This window comes from Eschrichtius robustus, chromosome 1 (genome assembly GCF_028021215.1).
Source record: "Eschrichtius robustus isolate mEscRob2 chromosome 1, mEscRob2.pri, whole genome shotgun sequence".
In the NCBI taxonomy this organism is placed as follows: domain Eukaryota; kingdom Metazoa; phylum Chordata; class Mammalia; order Artiodactyla; family Eschrichtiidae; genus Eschrichtius; species Eschrichtius robustus.
Genome location: NC_090824.1, coordinates 3,253,236 through 3,271,829, shown reverse-complemented (window position 1 = coordinate 3,271,829; position 18,594 = coordinate 3,253,236). Strand labels below are relative to the sequence as shown.

Below are 18,594 nucleotides of genomic sequence, written 5' to 3'. Positions count from 1 at the left end.
GGGGATTCAATTTTAGACCTACATTAGAGGCAAAATTGGGACGTAAACTTGGAACAGATTGAATTTCCCAAAGAGGACTCTGGGAAAAGTTATCTGTATTTGCCACTGTAGCAAATTAGGAGCACACAGTGAATGCTTCTCACACTGTAGTACTATTTGAAGAGTGAAACAATAGAACCAGCCACGGCCTCCTTATCTGTCCCCTGAATGGTTGGCTTCTTTAAAGAATTTTCCTGTCCTGTCTCATCTCATTGAGTGACATCACTGGTGCCACAGAAATATTAATAACAGACACCAGCAGTCGTAATTGGTGTGAAACTTATGATTTGGCCAGTTCAGAATATATCATCACCTCTTGGTGATATATCATCCCTGCTCATACATTTACTTCGTGTAACCGTAGGCTTCCTTTTATGGTGAATTTTACTGTTTGTTCACAAGGCATATATTTTCCTGTGACTCTCTGCTAGGCCATGACATGCTTTTAAACTACCAGAATAATTTTCAAATAGTTTCAGTTGGTTTTTTGGCCTGTGTTTTCTTCTTTTTCTATTTAAAAAATTACACAAGTAATACATAATTATTGAGGAAAAGCTAGAAATAAAGATAGGCAAAAAATTGTCATCTAAGTACTACCCCCCCCCTTTAATAACCACTTTTAATACTTTACTGAATATCTTTTCAAATTGTTCTCTTTGCAAACATATACATCTCAAACAGAATGAAACTTTTTTAATTACAGAAAATTTACAACTTACGCAGAAGTAGAGAGAATGTCTCCCGGCTCCGCCAGTTGTCTACATATGACTAGTCTCATTTCATCTATTATCTCACCCTTACTGCATTATATTAAAGCAAACCCCAAACATCATCTGTTTTCTTCTGTACTTTTTCTACAATACATAGACTGGAGAAATAAAACCATATTTTCACATGTAAAAAATTTACATTTGATCAAAGTCTGTTCTTTGACAGATTCATAAATATTTTTTACAGTTGGTTTCTTGATACATAAAGATCTTTTAATTATTTTATTTATTTTTTAATTTGAAATATAGATTCATGGGAACTGGCAAAAAATGTGCAAGGAGGTCCCATGTACCCTTCACCTAGTTTCCCCCAAATGGTAATATTTTGCATAACTATAGTATAATATCAAAACCAGGAAATTGACATTGGTGAAGTCTGCAGAGCGCATTTGGATTTCACTAGGTTCGTGTGTGTGTGTGTGTGTGTGTGTGTGTGTGTGTGTGTGTGTGTATTCCATGTGGTGTTATCCCACGTGTAGATTCATGTAACCACTACCACAGATAAGTGTTGTTTCATAATCAGTTTATTCAAATTAATTTTGTAATTGGTTTATTTAAATTTGTTTCCAAACAAGGACCACACATTGCGATTAGTGTCGATGCCTCCTAAATCTCTTTTTAATAAAAAATTATTTGGGTGTAATTTCACTTACAGAAAATGACAGTAATAGTACAAAGAACCCTCAGATGGACTAATTATTTAAAATTTGCCTATTTGTTTTATCATTTGTGTTTTCCCTCCCCCCTTCTTCTCCATTCCTCCTCCCTTCCCTCCATGTGTATGTATGTACATATATAATATAAATCATTTGAGAGTAATTTGTAGACATCATGTCCATTTATTCGTATAAACCTCAGTTTCTATTCGTATAAACCTCAGTTTCTATTTGCACTTTCCCAAGAACAAGATTTTCTCTTACATAACCCCAGTACTGTACATTTATCAGAATCTAAATATAACTGATCTAATCTGCAGTTCACGTTAACATTTCACTAGTTACCCCCATGCTGTCCTTTAAGAGCCGTTTTCCTCTGGTTTGGGAAACAGTCCAGGTTCACAGACTACAGGTAGCTGCAGGCTCTTTAGTCTCATTCAGTGTTCCGTAGCTGCTTCTTTGTTTTCACGACCTTGACGTCTTGAAGAGTTCAGACCAGTTATTTTGTAGAATCTCTCAGTTTAGATTTGTCTGATATTTTTGTGATTAGATTCATAGTCTACAGTTGCGGGGTGGGGGGCACCACAGAACCACTGTCGTGTCTTTCTTGGAGCAGCAGGTCAGGAGACACAGGACGCTGCTTTGTTCTGGTCACAGTGGTGATGTGAACATTGACTAAGGTTGTGTTTGCTAAATTAATCCATGGTCAAGTTCCACTTTTCTCTTTGTAATTGATATGTAATTTGTGAAAGGATACTTTGGGACTACATAAATACCCTTTTTCTCATCAGACCTTTATCCACTAGTTTTAGCATCCATTGATGATTTTTGGCTGAATTGGTTATTACTGTATTACTGTGATGGTTATAAAATGGTGATTTTCAAACTCCATTATTTTTTCCTTCTGCATTTATTAGGTGTTAGTCTACTGTAGGGGAAAGCTTTTTTTTTCTCCCCATTTATTGATATTAGTGTGAACTCAGATTCTTATTTTATTCCATGAAAATTCTGTAGTATTGTTTTTATGTGTAAATTGTCCTATCATTGACCAATGATAGTCCCTCTGCTTTGCCCCCTGAGTCTTTTTTTTTGGCCACACTGTGCAGCATGTGGGATCTTCCCTAACCAGGGATCGAACTCGCGCCCTCTGCAGTAGAAGCGCAGAGCCTTAACCACTGCACCGCCAGGGAAGTCCAGCTCTTGAATCTTTTGGACACAACTTCAGTAGTCTTTGATAGCTTTCTTGCTCAGCGGTACAGAAAGATGTTCCAGATTCATCTTGTGCACTTCCTGCCCCATACCTGGTATCAAGTATATAGGAGCCTTTGGTGACTTTGAGTGACAAATAGCATTTGTGACACAGTCTGGGCACTAGGATTTTCTATTGCCATTTGGTCATTGCTTCTATACATTTAATACGTCTTATGTGGAAAATCTGAATTCCTAATGACATTCACATAATTAATTTTTTGTTTTATTCTACAAGACATTGAGAATGACAATATACTGGGACTTACCTGATGGTGCAGTGGTTAAGACTCTGTGCTCCCAGTGCAGCAGGCACAGGTTCGATCCCTGGGCAGGGAACTGAGATCCCGCATGCCGCATGGCATGGCCAAAAAAAAAAAAAGTAACAATGTACTATTATTGCTAACAATACGATTACAGTATGAATACAATTTTCAGATTTCTTTATAATTCTTTTAATCTTTTGAATCCTATTTTTTTATTGTTGCATTTTTCACTTAATGATATACCATATAACATCCTTCTTTGCTGGTAAGTAACTGTCTTCATTTTAAATGGCTGCATGATATATTTACCCATTTCATTTTTCAAACACATAAGATGTTAATAATGTTTTGTTAGAAACAAAGCTGAGTTGACTGTCTTTGTGTGTTTGATCATTAAAATTATTTTTTAATTTAAGGATAGCATCCAAACAGAAATATGTATAAATGTAAAGTTCTATTAGTTTTTCACAAAGTAGAACCAACCCCAGATTAAGAAACAGCATTCCTAGCCACCTGGAGCCTCCCTGTGGCCCCTTCCCACACTCCTGAAGGGGTAGCCACTGTCCTCACTTCCAGCATCACATGAGTTTTCCTTATTTTTGAACTTTATATAAATAGAATTATTTAGTATATGCTGTGCTTCTTTTATATCTGGCTTCTTTCACTCAAGATTATTTTTTGAGGTTTGTCCATGTTTTTTCTCAGTGCATGTCTTCCATGGGTAGTATTCCATGTATAGTCTGCTATTCACCTAGCCTACTGTGGATGGGCATTTGTGTTGGGCCAGCTCTGGGCTATTACAGATAGATTACACACTTGGAAAATATTTTCTAAGGACAGATTCCTAGGAGTTGAATTTGTGTTTAAAGGAAAGGAGGCTTTTGCTCCATGTTGCCAAATTGCTCTGCACGAAGGCTGGCCAGTTTACACTCCCGTCAGAGTTAGGCGAGGCCTGCCCCTCCACGTTCGTGTCTGTGCTAGTCTTACTGGTCCACATTTTGAAACTGGCTGCTATCGCGTTACTAGTGCTGTACCAGCGCACGGTACGTTTCAGGTACCTAAAAAGGCGTTTTTAATCTGGTAGGGGAAAAAACATCAGAAATGTCTGAGTGGCTGTCATTGAGGTAGCCTATAAGACAGTTATGTCCCCCCAAAATTTGACTTAGTTGAGGAGATAAGACACATGACAAAATGACAAACGGCAGAAGTGCCAAGTGAATGATAGTTCCAGTGATACTATAAAACTTTAGATGAAGGAGAGAGAGAGCAAAGCTTTTCTTCATAGTAGTATTTAGAAATCGGTCGGCTCTCTGTAACTGTCATTGAATTGAGTCTGCTTTCTTCACCTGAGGCTTGGCTGGATCAGAGAATAACTATTTGAAGTACAGAGGCCAAATCCAGTGTTTTGGCCGTCGATTTTAGTGGCTGATCTCCTTTCATTGTAAGATAAGTTTAATGTGCTCTCTGGCTCTCTTGCTTCCTATTTGAAAACCCAGCAATGTACTGGCTCCAAAGTACTGTCATTTGGTGTAAAATTACTGGTACACATCAGTGCCATTTTTTGAAATTTCATATGTTACAGATTCAGTAGTTCATTGTTCCACCTGAAGTTGGGTGATTGAAAAGGTAGCAACGTGATGTGATTGAAAGCACAGTTCTAAGGTCTGTGCAGCCTTGGGCAGATCACCACCCCTCCCTGGGCCTCAGTTTCAATGCAGGATAAGGAAATGAGTGTCAGAAAGTTGCAGGGCCTCCCCACAACTGGAGACTCAGGGCACGTCTCGCTTTGAACGGGCTCCCCTCTGCAGGGCACTGCTTGTGCTGCTCAGCACCGTGAAGGAGAAAGCGGAAGAGTCATCTGTGTGCCGGGCCAGACGTAACAAGCTCACGGGCATGTAGATGCCAGGAAGGCGGTGGGGCAGCAGCTAGGCAGCAGACAGGAACTACTCACTGCCTTGGAGTGGTCTTTACCAGTGTTGTCACAGCACTTTTAGAAGGTCACAGAATTTCTCCCTGCTCCCACCCCTTTTAGGGGAAACTTTAAAAATACCTGTTTTCTAAGAATTTGAAATGAGTATCTTTTGCAGAAATGAAAGCCTCTTGCCTTTTCTTCCACTTGAGATGTTGGTGTTCCCTTGGGAATAGGAATGCATATGTCTGCATATTTAACAGAAGGGTTTAATAAAAATAGGTCATTTGAATATGTCAGCATTTTAATGGGGGTGAGATCTGGTGTTAGAAATGTGTGCAAATTGATTTTATCTAATGTTTATTCGTAGTTTTTCTTTAATGAAGAAATCAGTATTTCATTAGCCTAAACGAAGCACCAGGACAACCATTTGTAGCGTTTCGCATTGTGATAAGAGACTTGACCTGAACGTGGAGTGCAGCATAAGGGAACGAAGAGATGGCGAAGATGTTGCAGTTTAGTAGCTTATCAAGTTCATTTTTGAAAAATCACTCTGGGGGAAGAGGAGTCGAGTTTACATAGCTAACAGTTTTTAAGTGACAGACTGCCTTGGGAGAAAATGGCATATGTGATAACAACAGAAGTGTATTATTTCAGCAGACACTTGACTGACAGTGCTGGGCCAGGGGAGACGAAGACGCGTCACGTAGTCTCAGCCCTGCTTCCTCTGGGCGGCTGCTCCCACCCCGCCCAAAGCAGAGTTCCAAAGGAGGAGCCTTCTCTGGCTCCTGTGAGAAGTATTTCTTTGGTGAACCGTATGCAATTCCACAGGTCGTTGCTGTGAAGATTTCACTGAACACATTTTATGCATTTTGTGACTATGCATCTCTTCCCATTTTGGAATGACCTAAAGGTGGCGCCCCCTCGCATTTTACATCTTGTTATTTGCCTGTATTCTGATGGTGGATGGCATTGTTCTTCCCTTCTCTCTCCTTCCATGGAGTTCCCTGCCCCACTTCTCATGGCCTCGCTGCTGCTGTCGTGCACAGGAGAGGAGCTCTGGAATGTGAGCGCTGGGTGCTCATTCCGGGGTCAGGACTGGCAGAAGCCTGCTGCAGACGACGTGACAGTTGTTTTCAGTAAAGGGAGTGGGTCTGGTGTGCCAGTGCAAGTGTGGGCGTGTGCTAGCATGTCTGACAATGAAGGAGGAATGGAGACTAAGGAAGGGAAGGTACTGTCTTGTTTTGGAAAATTATGTTGGAAGGAAAACATGCTCTAAACTTGGCTTCTGCTGTTTTTCTCCAGGAAATTTAGGGCAGAAAGAAATATCCCTGTTTTTCCTTATTTAGATTTCTTTGAAAGTGTTAACGAATGATGAGAATTTTCAAAGCCTCTCTGATAAGCAGCAAGTCCTTATGTATTCAAAAAGAGAAATATGAGTTTTCACTAACTTTTCTAAAGTGCCTTTTAAGTGTCAGGTATTATGCTTGGGATTATCTCCATTTTAAGAAAACAGCCCTGCAAGGCAAATGCGTTGAGAAGGTGGGTCTGGAATCTGGGCCAAACTGAGCAAGGCTGGAATATTTGATTGCCACTTCAGCAAGCATAGGAGCATGGAGTCACAGTAATAGAATTTTAGACTAAGTGCTACCCCTGATATTATCTTGTGAACTTCCTGTCATAGCAACATGATGCAGTAGAAGGAGCACAGGGGCTGGAATTTAGAAGGCCTCAACTCCACCACCTGCTGTGGCTTGACAGCTGATTCTGTTTCTCTGTTTATAAAATGGGAGTGGCCGTAGTTCTTCTATGCACGGGTTCGTAATGACGGTCAGAAGAACTGATGCTTGAGGGTGCACCCTCTTGAGGGTGCTCTGTAAACCGTCAAGTGACTTTCCGGTATTCGCCAATGGAGGTTGTTTTCTTTCATAGATGGGCGCCCAAGAAGGCATTGGTTGTTAGTTAGGCTTTTGGTCAGCAGAAAGATTATATATTTGCTTTTATATATATGTCTGGCTCTGAGTTTCTTCTGGTTCCCATCACTTTACTTTTCTTTCCCATTTTCGGAATTGTTTCATTTCTACGGCAGATACTTAACAACGTCTTCTGTGTGCCAGCCGCTTTATTAGGCATTGGAGGTAGAGTGGCGAGTAAGACAGACATGCTTCTGGCCTTTTTGAAACGCTGGAACGGTACAGTTGAGTGACCTTTTTTTTTTTCCTACTGGGATAAGGTATCCCAAACTTGACTTCCTAATACCCCTGATATCTCTTTTTTTAATGTGTTAGACTCTAAATACCATTAATGCCAATTATGCAGATATTTTGAATGTAACTATTGAACTGAAGAAACTATGAGAAAGATGAGTTGTGGGGCTATTTCACAAGATTAGCCTGGTTTTGTGTCTACTTCAAGGGCAGGTGGCTTGGACTGTGGAATCAGCATCTGTGCAGTACCTTACAACTGACTGTTACCTGAGTGTTAAACTGCTCACCTGGGCAGTGAAGATATTTGAAAATCACTGTTTGGTATTTTTGTCATTAGAGCCCCAGGTTATTTTCCACCGTGCTGAAGAAGATTTGTATTAAATAGTACATTGATTTTTGTTCACAAAGCAAATATAACAGCTCGGAGTGGTCTGAGTCTCATTTCATTCACTCTTGTGACCGGGAGGCGTTTCCCCAGGATGACCAGCTAGGTGTGGTCCAGCCCCAGACTGTGGACAAATCCCTCGCAGACATTAGAAACCCCAAGCCTGACTAGGTTAAAAGTCTCCCCCAGGAAAAACTGTGGAACAGTCTTTATAATGTGGTTTATTTTGGATACCAGGTCTTGAGATAGGACTCCAATTGTTCCTCATCTTTCCAACTCGGTGATCTTCTGGGGCACTGGGAAGTAATCCCCTGTCCACTTTTGGCTCCTATTTTGGTTGTCTGAGATGTGATCAAAAGGAACGGTAATAGAAAGCACTACAGCAGTTCTCTTTTGATTTTCAAATGGCATAATGGAGACCTTTGATGCCACTGGAGCTGCTCCTGCTATTTTGGGTTAATCCATTCAGGCTGTCAGTGACTGAGCAGCCTCCTGACTTTTTTGTTGTTTTTGAAAGGACTTTCACAATATGTGGAGTACAGGTCGCATATTACCGCTAATAAATGTGGCACATGGGGATAGGCACTCGGTGGAGGCCCAGTGAAAGCCTGCCTCCCGGGGTGAGATCAGGAGGAAATGACATTGGCGCTGCGGTGAGCAGCATTTGTGTGCTGGAGGGGGGAGGGGGAGGGGAGTATAGTAAGTGAAAGGAGAAACGTAAGGGAAGGCAGGAAGGTGCAAAGAGCGCAGGCAGCGTGTGGACACGTGCTGCCCTTGCGGGTAGTGTGCGTGAAGGGGCAGGGGATGGTGAGGCCTGTAAGAGGAAGGCCTGTGGATGCCAGCTAAGGAGTTTAGCCGTTGGCACGGCCGGGCAGAGCCGAGGAGGTTGGGAGTGGGAGAGCGACCCAGGTCTTCACGAGGATTAATCTGGCAAGTGTGGGGGAAGAATGGGAGGTGCGTAGAAATGGGTGGAAGGAGCCTGCTGCTAAGCCCGTAAGCTGCCCCTAGGCTAGGAGGGGGCCTGGAGGAGGACAGGCTGCTAGAAGGGCTCTGAGCTGGCATGGGGGTGCCGGGCGGGGGACCCAGCCGAGGCGACAGGCTTAAAGCTCGGGAGAGGGGCTTAGGAGGGAAGAGAGTGATTTCTGGTGTAGACAGGGTGAGCTTCTTGTCTGGGTGGGCATTTGGCAGCTTTTAGATAGGCCAGTAAAAGGAGGCTCTTCTGGCAAGTTCTGTGAGACGGGTTCTCCCTGAGGTCATTCTCTAAAGGGGAGGGAGAATGTGACATCTAGGGAAAATAAAGCCCACCTTGAGTACCTACATGCCTCCCACATACCATCATCTGGCATACATTTTTCAGAAGAGGTCTTTCTGAGATTATTTTCCATATCACATCAAATGCTTCTGGGCACTCGAGTATCAAGTAGCAGGTTCCCATGACAAGGGCTCGGCCCGGGCCCACCGAGCACCTTCTCTGAGCTCCTGGAATGGCTGTGACGGGGCGCCCGTGGGAGCCCATTCCCTACCGGTTCAGTCCCCCCTCCACGTTCCTGTCAGCTCCCCAGCATTCCCTGGGACTGGGCAGGGATCTGGGGTGAAGGTGTGAGCTGCAGCAGCTTGGTTTCTTCTGCAGGCCTTTGTGATAAATGTTCGTAGTTCCATGCTAAACCCCCCCAGCTGACTTCACGTCTTGACAGTATTCGTCATGAAGAGAATTGCAGGGATTTTAAGGATCAAAAGTCCAAGGAAAAAAGAAACATGACATTTTGAAGTTTGTACTTATTGACTGAGGATTTTGGTTAACCAGCTCTGTTTCTGTAGTAGGAATTTTTAAACCATCATTTAAATTTTTTCTGTTGAGAATGAGACACTGACAAATTAATTGTAATCATAACTCTTTATGCAGAAACTAATGAGCATAATGATGAAATTTAATTGAAAAATTGAAAAATTTGGAACAATCGCAATTTCATTTGTTAAACAGATATTGAGCATTTATGACAAACTGGATACTCTGTTGGGGCTGAATAACCAAATATTCTTACCAGTTCTTAAAATTCTTGTCAATTCTTAAAATTGGTAAGACTTTTACATAAATTGGTTCTGCTATAAATTCACAGTTAAGAATTTAGATAATTGGCAATAATTAGGATGCAAAAGCACTAAAAAAAATACCAAAGTATCTGTAGCCTGTCTATGCAGGATTTACCAGAAAGCTGAAAAACAGAAGTAATTTTATGGAATAATACAATGGTAACTGTTTAATAAAGAAGTTCTGCTTTTTTTTTTTTTAGAAGTTCTGCTTTTTAAGGAAGTTTTTGTTGTAATTTTAGTTGTAATTCTAATTGATGATAACAGACATAAAACAATACTGTGATCACATAAGTGATTAAATACTAAATTTTGTGGAACGAACTAAGTACTTGAGAATTGTGATAAAGGAGCCAGCTCAGGAAACGGTAGTTGGGAAAATGCTTGCTGGAGGTGACGGGACTTGAACCGATGGGTAATACTCCTGGGAACAGGGGCAGAGGAGACTATCCCAACCAAGGGGGCGACTTAATGAAGCCAGGAAGAGGGGATGTCTGCCTGCACCAGACTCAGCACACCTGGTGGGGGGCGAGGACGGGTGGGACGGCAGAACAAGGTGGAGTGGTGGGACACGGCCCTCGACCCCTTAATTCCTTCCCAGGGTCCTCAGCCGTAAAACATGGATGGTATTAGTGCCGACTCTGAGGTGAGGACTCTGAGATTAAACGAGATGATAAGTGTGAACGTCCTGGTGCATAGAAAGTGTTCAATGGACAGAAGTTGCTTTTGCTGTTAGGGGAGATGGATGGGGCCCAACCATGAAGGGCAGGACTGCTTGGGAGTTGTCGTATTCTGATGTGATGGAAATTAGGAAGCCACTGAGACATTTGCCCCCAGGTAGGATGTGACAAGGATAAATTAATAATGGTAGCTACCATTTGAGTGCTGATATGTGCTCTGTGCTTTATATCCATTACCTGCGGGCCTTTCCATGACCCTGCAGTGGAGCTAGGGGACTTTGTTCTCTGCGGCTCTGGGAGAGGTGACAAGCACCTTGCCCAAGGCCACCTAGCTACCAAGAGGGAGGGCGAGGTTTGAACCCAGGCCTGCCTGGTTCCAAAGTCTGGGCTCTTTCTCCTTCTACCAGACTGCCTTGACCTGGGAAGCCGTCTGTCAGGGGCTGACGACCCCATGGGGAAGGAGCGGCTAGCTCAGGTAGTTGTTACTGCTACTGAAAGGGGGGTGGGTTCAGGATTCCCATTGGCACACCCCCACCCCACCTCCTAGGAAAAAAGGAGGAGGAGGAAGAGGAAAGAAGACAGCAGCACAGCAATGGAAAAAGAGACAGAACTCGGTGATTGGCTGTAAGAGGAAAGAGGACGAGATGAGCTGGAGATGGTGGTGCTGTTGGAAAGGAAGGCAGGCACTGGTGGACCCACCTTTCCCTGCACCTGGGATCGGGCTCCAAAAAGCCCAGGCACCGCTGGGGGAGTCCCCAATCTCCTCGGAAGAATAACTTCCTATGGGTACACCCCTCGCAGTCACTACAGGGCTCACAGTAGGTCTTGCTGGGCGTAAGTGGCACGTTGCTTGGCTAACGTTCTGCTGTTCTAGTGCCATCAGGGCCATTGGGGGTTTGCGGGGGAAGGAGTGACCTTCGATAAGAGACATTTTTGTGTTCCTTGGGCCTAGGTCTACTTTTACGCCTTCTAGGACAGTGCTTCTCCCACCAGTACTGAAAGACCAATTCTTAAAATTTCCAGTCTATCTGGGCTGATACTTCTGTAAAATAAAAGAAGGATTACTAGAAAACCTGAAAAAGACATGCAGAATGCAAACTTGAATTTTTTATTATTAGATTCAACAGGTATAAAATCACTCTGTCACATTGCCGTAAAAGTTTCTAAATGCTTATTCTCAATCTGTGTACTTAATTTTGACTGCAGGCTAGCAGACTGTTCATGGTTTGGTACACCTTGAGAGCAATGATCTAGGGAGAAACTTTGTTAAGCAAATTAGTAACAGGACGTTTTTGGAATAGATACATGATTCGAGAGTAAAAATTGTCTTTCAGTTGGCATTTTGTTAAACAAATTAGTAAACAGGATGTTTTTGGAATAGATACATGATTCGAGAGTAAAAATTGTCTTTCAGTTGGCATTTAAAATACTTTAGATGTGTGTTCCTGTGTGATCTAGTGACATCTGTGACAAATGACGCTTTTCAGTAAAGTTCCATATTAGGGGGCAGGAATGTGAAAGAAATATACCAAGAACTGAGGCTAACATTGTTATTGTAAGGGATCCATAAGTTTAAAACTAGTAGCAATACTTGGAAAAATCGGTGCTTTAAACTTTCTCTGTTGTTCTGAGAATCGTATCTCTTTTGCTCATTTAAGTTATATTTGTTCTCTCTGTTAATGTTTGGTTTGCCTTTGAATTGATTTTTATATTTTGGTGCATAATTTTATGTATATTCTTTCACGGAGTAGTTTCTTTTTTTAATATAAATTTATTTATTTTTTGGCTGCGTTGGGTCTTCGTTGCTGCGTGCGGTCTTTCTCTAGTTGCGGCGAGCAGGGGCTGCTCTTTGTTGCGGTGCGCGGGCTTTTCATAGCGGTGGCTTCTCTTGTTGTGGAGCACGGGCTCTAGGCGCGCTGGCTTCAGAAGTTGTGGCACACGGGCTCAGTAGTTGTGGTGCACGGGCTTAGTTGCTCCGCCGCATGTGGGATCTTCCGGAACCAGGGTTCGAACCCCTGTCCCCTGCATTGGCAGGTAGATTCTTAACCACTGCACCACCAGGGGAGTCCACGGGGTAGTTGCTTAAGCAAACTTAAAAAAAAAAAGTCTCAAGTTAACATATGCCGATATAGAGATCATATAATAATTGTTCATATTTCAAATTTGATTTTTGACTCTGTCTTATATTTTGAGCATTTTTACTTTCGCTGCTGTTTCCTTGCACTGAGATCATTTGCTGTGTTGTTCCCTTAGCCTAGACTTCTCTTTCCCTGCCCTCAGGGCCCAGCCCAGGAGCTGCTTCCCTCCAGGCGGACTGTCCGCAGTGAAGGGGCTCCTGTCTCTGGCGTCCAACTTCTGCTGAGCACCCGCTTCCTTGCCCACTGTCCCTTTTGTCCTTGCTCCAGAGTCAGGACTTCCTTTTGTTTTGCATCGTACTATATATTACACTTTTCAAGGCTCTTTCATGTATATGTTCTCTCATTTCATCCTCCAGACAGTGCCATGAGGTTGCTAGAACGGATTCTCATCCCCATTTTAACTGAGATGAGGCAGGGAGAGTGTCCACATGGCATGAATCTCCATTCCTTTGCCCTGGGGCTCCCGGGGTCACTTGTGCCACTCAGGTCCAGACTGCCAAATGCTCAGGTTTTGAGCGTCTCATTTTGAGGCCCTCTTTTTTTACACTGTATTTGTTATCTGAAAAATCTAGAATTCTCAGTACAGTGTCACAGGCCTCTTTGGAAGAAAGAAATCTTCAGAACCTAACCCTGGGGATGGTCCATAGAGAACCAGAGCTGTGAGCCCCGGAACTGCACACAGGGCCAAAGTGGGTGTTTTAAAGGATGTGTTCAGTTGTCTCCACCTGTGATTGTCAAATGACAGTGGGAGGGGTTGGGTTTCCTTTATTTCAGCAGTAACAGCCCAGCATTTTGGATTACACAGAAGGCTTCTCATGAAGAGAAGATCCCGCTTTAAAAGGGGTGAGGCACTTTGAAAAGTCACATTTAGCCCAAGTCAGGAGTCAGGGTTTGGAGTGTGTGCGGTGTGTTTTCTCCCTGTCTCCTTTATGGTAAAACTGACCTCGGTTCCAAATCCAGCCCTTCCACTTACTAGGTAGGTATGGTGACCTTGGCTGAGTTATTTAACTTCCCTAAACTTGTCTTCTCATCTGTAAAATGGGGAAAATACTATCTATTTTGAAGGGTCATTGTAAAGATTAAAGATGATGCATGTACCAGACTTGGAGTGTGGGCTCGACAAGTGAAAGTTACTTGGAAGCTAATGCAGAAGAGAGAGTGTGACCCAGTACAGGAGTCACTGCCTGTGTATAACTGGCCATAGTAGTGGTTCTCAGCCTGAGCAGGTGTCAGAATCACCTGGAAGACCGTTTTAACTACAGCTTGCTGGGCCCACCCCGCCTGCCCCCTGTAGTTTGATTCATTTGGTGTGGTGTGGGCCTTGAGAATTTGCACCTCTGAGTTTCCAGGTGCCGCCGCTGCTGCTGCCGCTGGTCCGGGGACCCCGCTTTGAGCATGACTGGGCTGCAGGTGAACTCTCCGATGAGCACTGAGGTGCTGCGGCTGCATTTGAAAGCCGAGCTTTATGTGGTTAAAGTTCACTTTGTTAGAAAGTGCTTGGAATGCATTTTGCAAATACTGAATTTGGTATCTTAAGGATTTTTCCTGCTGAAGTCCAGGAGTCTTTGTTAAATATACTTGAAGAAGAATAAGTTACGAGAGTAACAGTTACAAACATATTATGGCTAGTCTAACAATATCAGATTGGCTGAGGTATGTGAAAGTGCTTTTATAAAATGCTAAAAACCGCAAAAATATTTTAATACTTTTTAAGATTGAACATCATAATGGAGTATAAAATAGTGTGACTTAGATTTCTCATCTCAATGTGCTGTTTACCGTGTGTATTTCTCTCTTTCTCCTCCAGGCTGCTGACCTGAGTAAACCGATAGATAAAAGGATATACAAAGGAACACAGCCTACTTGTCATGACTTCAGCCACCTGACAGCCACAGCAGAAAGTGTCTCTCTCCTAGTGGGCTTTTCTGCAGGCCAAGTCCAGCTTATAGACCCAATCAAAAAAGAAACTAGCAAACTATTTAATGAGGAAGTAAGTAGCACCCTGTCTTAGCTGTTAAGAATCCCTTTAAGAATGTATACGTTCTTACCGAGGGTAGTGGGCCTTATTTTACACTGTGAGCGAAGCCCATTTTCCATTCTCAGATGTCCTACCTAGTATTACCCAAGTTTAAATGTGGTACGTTAACTTGTTGACTTTTACCTGTTCTTCCTTGGGCTAACTGTTCTGTGCATTTTTTATGGAGATGCTCAGGTGTCTATAGCAGGTGCTTTAAAAATTTTTTTATAATGGAGATAGGGATGAGACTTGTAGCTTGATATTTATAATTTAAATAAGAAAATAAAGAATTTATTTTATTCACATCACCAGAAAATTTCATGCAGATCAAAGAACTTGATAATATTTCCTTAGGTTGCTTAAATTGTAGCTAAAATTTGGTGTGTATGTTTGACAGGCGTTTGACTGAGAATTTGTTCTCTTGCTCTTGTAAATGTTTGCTATTAAATCACCTTTGACATGGTTAGAAATCCTGGCACTTAAAATTGGATCCTATGACATAGCTTTTGCTAGTGTTGTAGCATGTGCTGGGGTTTCTAGTGTCTTCAGTTTCATTCTGGCAGGAGCCTGAGATATCTGAGCTGTCCGTTCAGGAACATGTCAACCATTAAACATAGTAGATGTAAGTTGGCAAATAGATTATATTTTTATAAGCGATTGGAGTGGCTTTTCAGCCCCAAGTATTGCCATTACATATTTGACGTACTTCCTCCTCTGTGTCAGTATGACTTTCCTAGTAAATGGAAAAGATGAGGCAGTCTTGCTGAGTTAGAAGCCCTGGGTTGCAGTCTGCTTGTGACCTCAACCCTGGTGTGACAAGGGCCAGGTCACTTGGATTCCTCTCAGGAAGGGCAAGTGGTTTTGATTGTTGCATGGTTTTAAAGTCATTAACTTGGAACAGAAGTGCATTATAAATTCTGATTTTTAAGAAATAATTTTGTTTGGGGAAGAATACTCCACTCCACAAATTGCAGTTAAGATCCTGACTCCTTTTGCAGTCCCCATGGCATATGCTGTCCATGCATTTCCAGTGTCCATCCGCGGCGCTCCTGGTTGACATTGCCAGTGGATTTGGTGAAATCTTTTGAGCCACACCATCTCCTCTTCTAGTTTCATCTGGGTTGACTGGAAACAAAACTTGCCGTCTGGATTGACAAAAGTATTTAAACCCATTTTCTGTTAAAAAAAAAAAATCTTAAGCAGAAAATTATTCTATTTACCTAAACATTTTATTAACATCATTTGAGGGAGTGATTTCTAAGTAGCTGGATGATCTTTTTGGGGGGTGGTGGTGGGGAGAGTGAGGGCACAAAACTAGACTTCTCTGCATTCTTAATAGAAATTGTGAATTTGTCGTCATTGTGGGGTTTTATTTGTGTTTAGGTAGGGGACGTGTTTTTGAGGGGGAAGGGAGTGGAGCCATGTAAAGGGCTGTTGGTACACAAGGTCGGGAGGCTGCTCGGCCGAGGATGGCACAGAGTGCCACTTAGAGAACAAGAGGGTGTGTGTGTCATCGCTGGGGGAGGGTGGGGCAGAGACCACAGGGCCCTGAGAGCGCTCGGACGCGTCAGCTAGACCCATTCCTCACTCAGGACAGCTGGGGGTCGCAGGCTGGAAAGCACCTCCTCACTCCTAATGAGTGACGCATGAGCTACCTCCTACTCCTTTTACATTTTATTTGAAAAATGGCTGTTCAGAGTGCTAAGATTGTGGTTGAATGCCAACTTGGCACTGACAGCTGGAGGCAGAAATTGGTCGCCCTTCACAGTAAGGACATTCTTCGGCTTGTGTGGGTAACCTTCTCGTCAGATTTGGGTCAGGATGTCTAAGAGAAAGGGCCATCAGGGGTGTGTTTCTCAGAGAGTGCCAGGGATGGTGGTCGAAGCTGTCATTAGGCTGTGATTTGCATTGGTATGAGACGTGGAGGTTTCAGAGCGTCTTGTCTGTTTCCTCGGCTTGGGAGGGTGGGCTGCTGTCTCCATCATGCGCAGATGAGGAAATAGTCAAAGAGAAGGTAAGTGAATTGTCCACATCAGGTAGCAATTTGATGATGGAGCTGGATTCAGAAATTAATTCCACGAGCTCTTATTGGTCATAGATTGTAAGCCCCACCATGTGTGGTTGCCAGATGGGCTCTTGTCTCCCCAGGAGCTCACAGTTTAGTGAGATGGACCGAAAGGGTACTGGAACGTGTGTTTATCCCAGTGTTATGAACAAAGTACCAAGGGATAATGTATTAATCGCATTCCTCAGTATGTATCAGATATCATAAGATAAAAACAAAAGTTAAGTTCAGTGGGGACAGTTCGAGAAAGCTTCCAGAAGGTGACATTTGACCTGGGTTTGAAAGATGCGTAGGAGTTGGAGGAGGATGAGAAAGGCCTTCAAAGCTGGAGAAAACAGCTTAGCATGTGGAGGCCAAAGGTGGCCAAACCACAGCACGTGGGCCTTGGAGTGGCAGAAGTTAAAGCCGGACAGATGAGCTGGAACCAGATTGTAAAAGCCCTTTGGTGACATGCTGGGAAATTTGGATCTGACACTGGAGGCTGTGGGGGACCTTTGGGCTTTTATTTAATCAAGGGAGTGACAGGATCAAATGTGTTTTTTTAGAACTCTTGTCAGCACTTGTGGAAGGTGGATTGGAATGAAGAAAGAGAGAATGAAGGTAGCAAGACCAGTGAGGAGGCTCTAGTACCTGTCCAGGTGAGAGCTGAGGACTTGAACTAGAGTTGTGGCCATTTTCTCATCCATTCGACAGACCTTGATAGCCTACCACGTGCCCGGCACTGGGTCTGCAGTGGCAGATAACAGCCGCCCTGTGCCTCCCCTCCAGAGAGAGGGGAGAGAAGTGTGAACAGCACCACACACACATACACACAATTACGGCAAATGGTGGTGACTTGTTGTGATGTCAGAGGAGATAGGGGGCCTGAAGGAGAGACAGACATGGAGGCCTGCTTTACGGGGACGTGGGGAGCGTCCGTCTCTCGGAGGAAGTGAAGTGCTTTGAGCTGAGCCTCGACTGAGGAGGCCCCCAGGTAAGGAGCTGGAGATAGAGCGCCCCTGCAGAGGGAGAGCCGGTGAAGGCCCCTGGAGGAACGAGCTTGGGACCAAGAGACCTGAGAGAGGACGGTGGACCTGGGAGGGTGTTGTGAAGTGAGAGGGCATGAGTTTGGAGGCCCTGCCACTCAGGGCCTGACCCGGCTTTGCTTCTTTGAGCTGTGGGATCTCACAGAAGGGAACAAGATGAAGAGGTGGTCAGATAGATGTTTTTGAAAGTAACCCTGGCTGCTTCTTGGAGACGAAATTGGAGAGGCGAGGGAAAAAATCTTGGGTTTCTGGCTCACTTACTGCACTGGGTAAGGGGGGGAAGGAGCAGGTGCTGGGAACAGAGGTAAAGATCAGAGTTCCGTTCTGTACTTGGTAAGCTTGAGAGGCCCGTAGGTGGTTGGATACGTGGATATGGAGCGCAAAACTAGAGGTGAATTTTGGGAGTTGTCAGCATATAAATAGTAATCATGTCCCTGAGATTAGATGGCAGGTCTGTGGAGAAGGCACAGTAAGAGCAAAGACGAGTCTTTGCTAAGTCCTAGACGTGTCTGGGGCCGAGCCCTGTTTATACTCCAAGATTCTGGTCATCTGCTCATGGCCTGCAAAGGAGCACTTACAACAGTCAGTGTATTACCATGAAATTTACAGACTCACAGCCCAGTGGCTAAGAACATAGACCCTTGAACCCGAATGCCTAGAGCTCAGACACCCTCTGCCGCTTACTGCCTGCAGGATGTGGGTCTTTACTTCATCTCTTCTCCTCAGCCGGAAAGTGGGTAAGAGCGGTCCCCACCTGGAGGCGTGGTGAGGATGAGATGTTAGCAGAGGGCCTGGAGAGCAAGCCCTGGGGAGAAAAGTTCCAGGTGGAGGGGAAACTCAGAGGGTTTCTTTCACTAGGGGTTGGAGGAAAGGCTTCTTGGGAGGTGAGATACCAGCAGTTTTGAAGGAGAAGCACAAGTGATTTTCCAGGACAAGAAGGTAAGAGCAGGGCAACCCAGACAGAGAAGCAACACGAGTAAGGCAGACGATGGGGACTGTTTCTCATGACTGTTGGGTGTCTGTCTGTCTTACTCACCAGAGAGCTCCTCAGCCTCCCATTATACACATGCACACGTGCGTACACACACTCCAGTATTGATT

General features: G+C 43.9%; 1 protein-coding gene across 7 annotated transcripts in view; it reads left to right on the top strand.

Moving 5' to 3' along the window:
• WDR20 (WD repeat domain 20) overlaps window positions 1-18,594 on the top strand; it is a 54,764-nt gene that overhangs the window by 24,550 nt on the left and 11,620 nt on the right. For 3 of the 7 annotated variants that reach the window (XM_068540369.1, XM_068540326.1, XM_068540360.1), the window contains exon 2: window positions 14,194-14,376. The exons of 2 other annotated variants lie outside the window; for them this stretch is intronic. In XM_068540369.1, coding sequence (XP_068396470.1) covers window positions 14,194-14,376 — 183 coding nt within the window. Of the gene's footprint in view, window positions 1-14,193; window positions 14,377-17,013; window positions 17,107-18,594 lie in introns of all 7 variants that reach the window. 2 more of the 7 variants (XM_068540316.1, XM_068540352.1) reach the window with 1 other exon arrangement.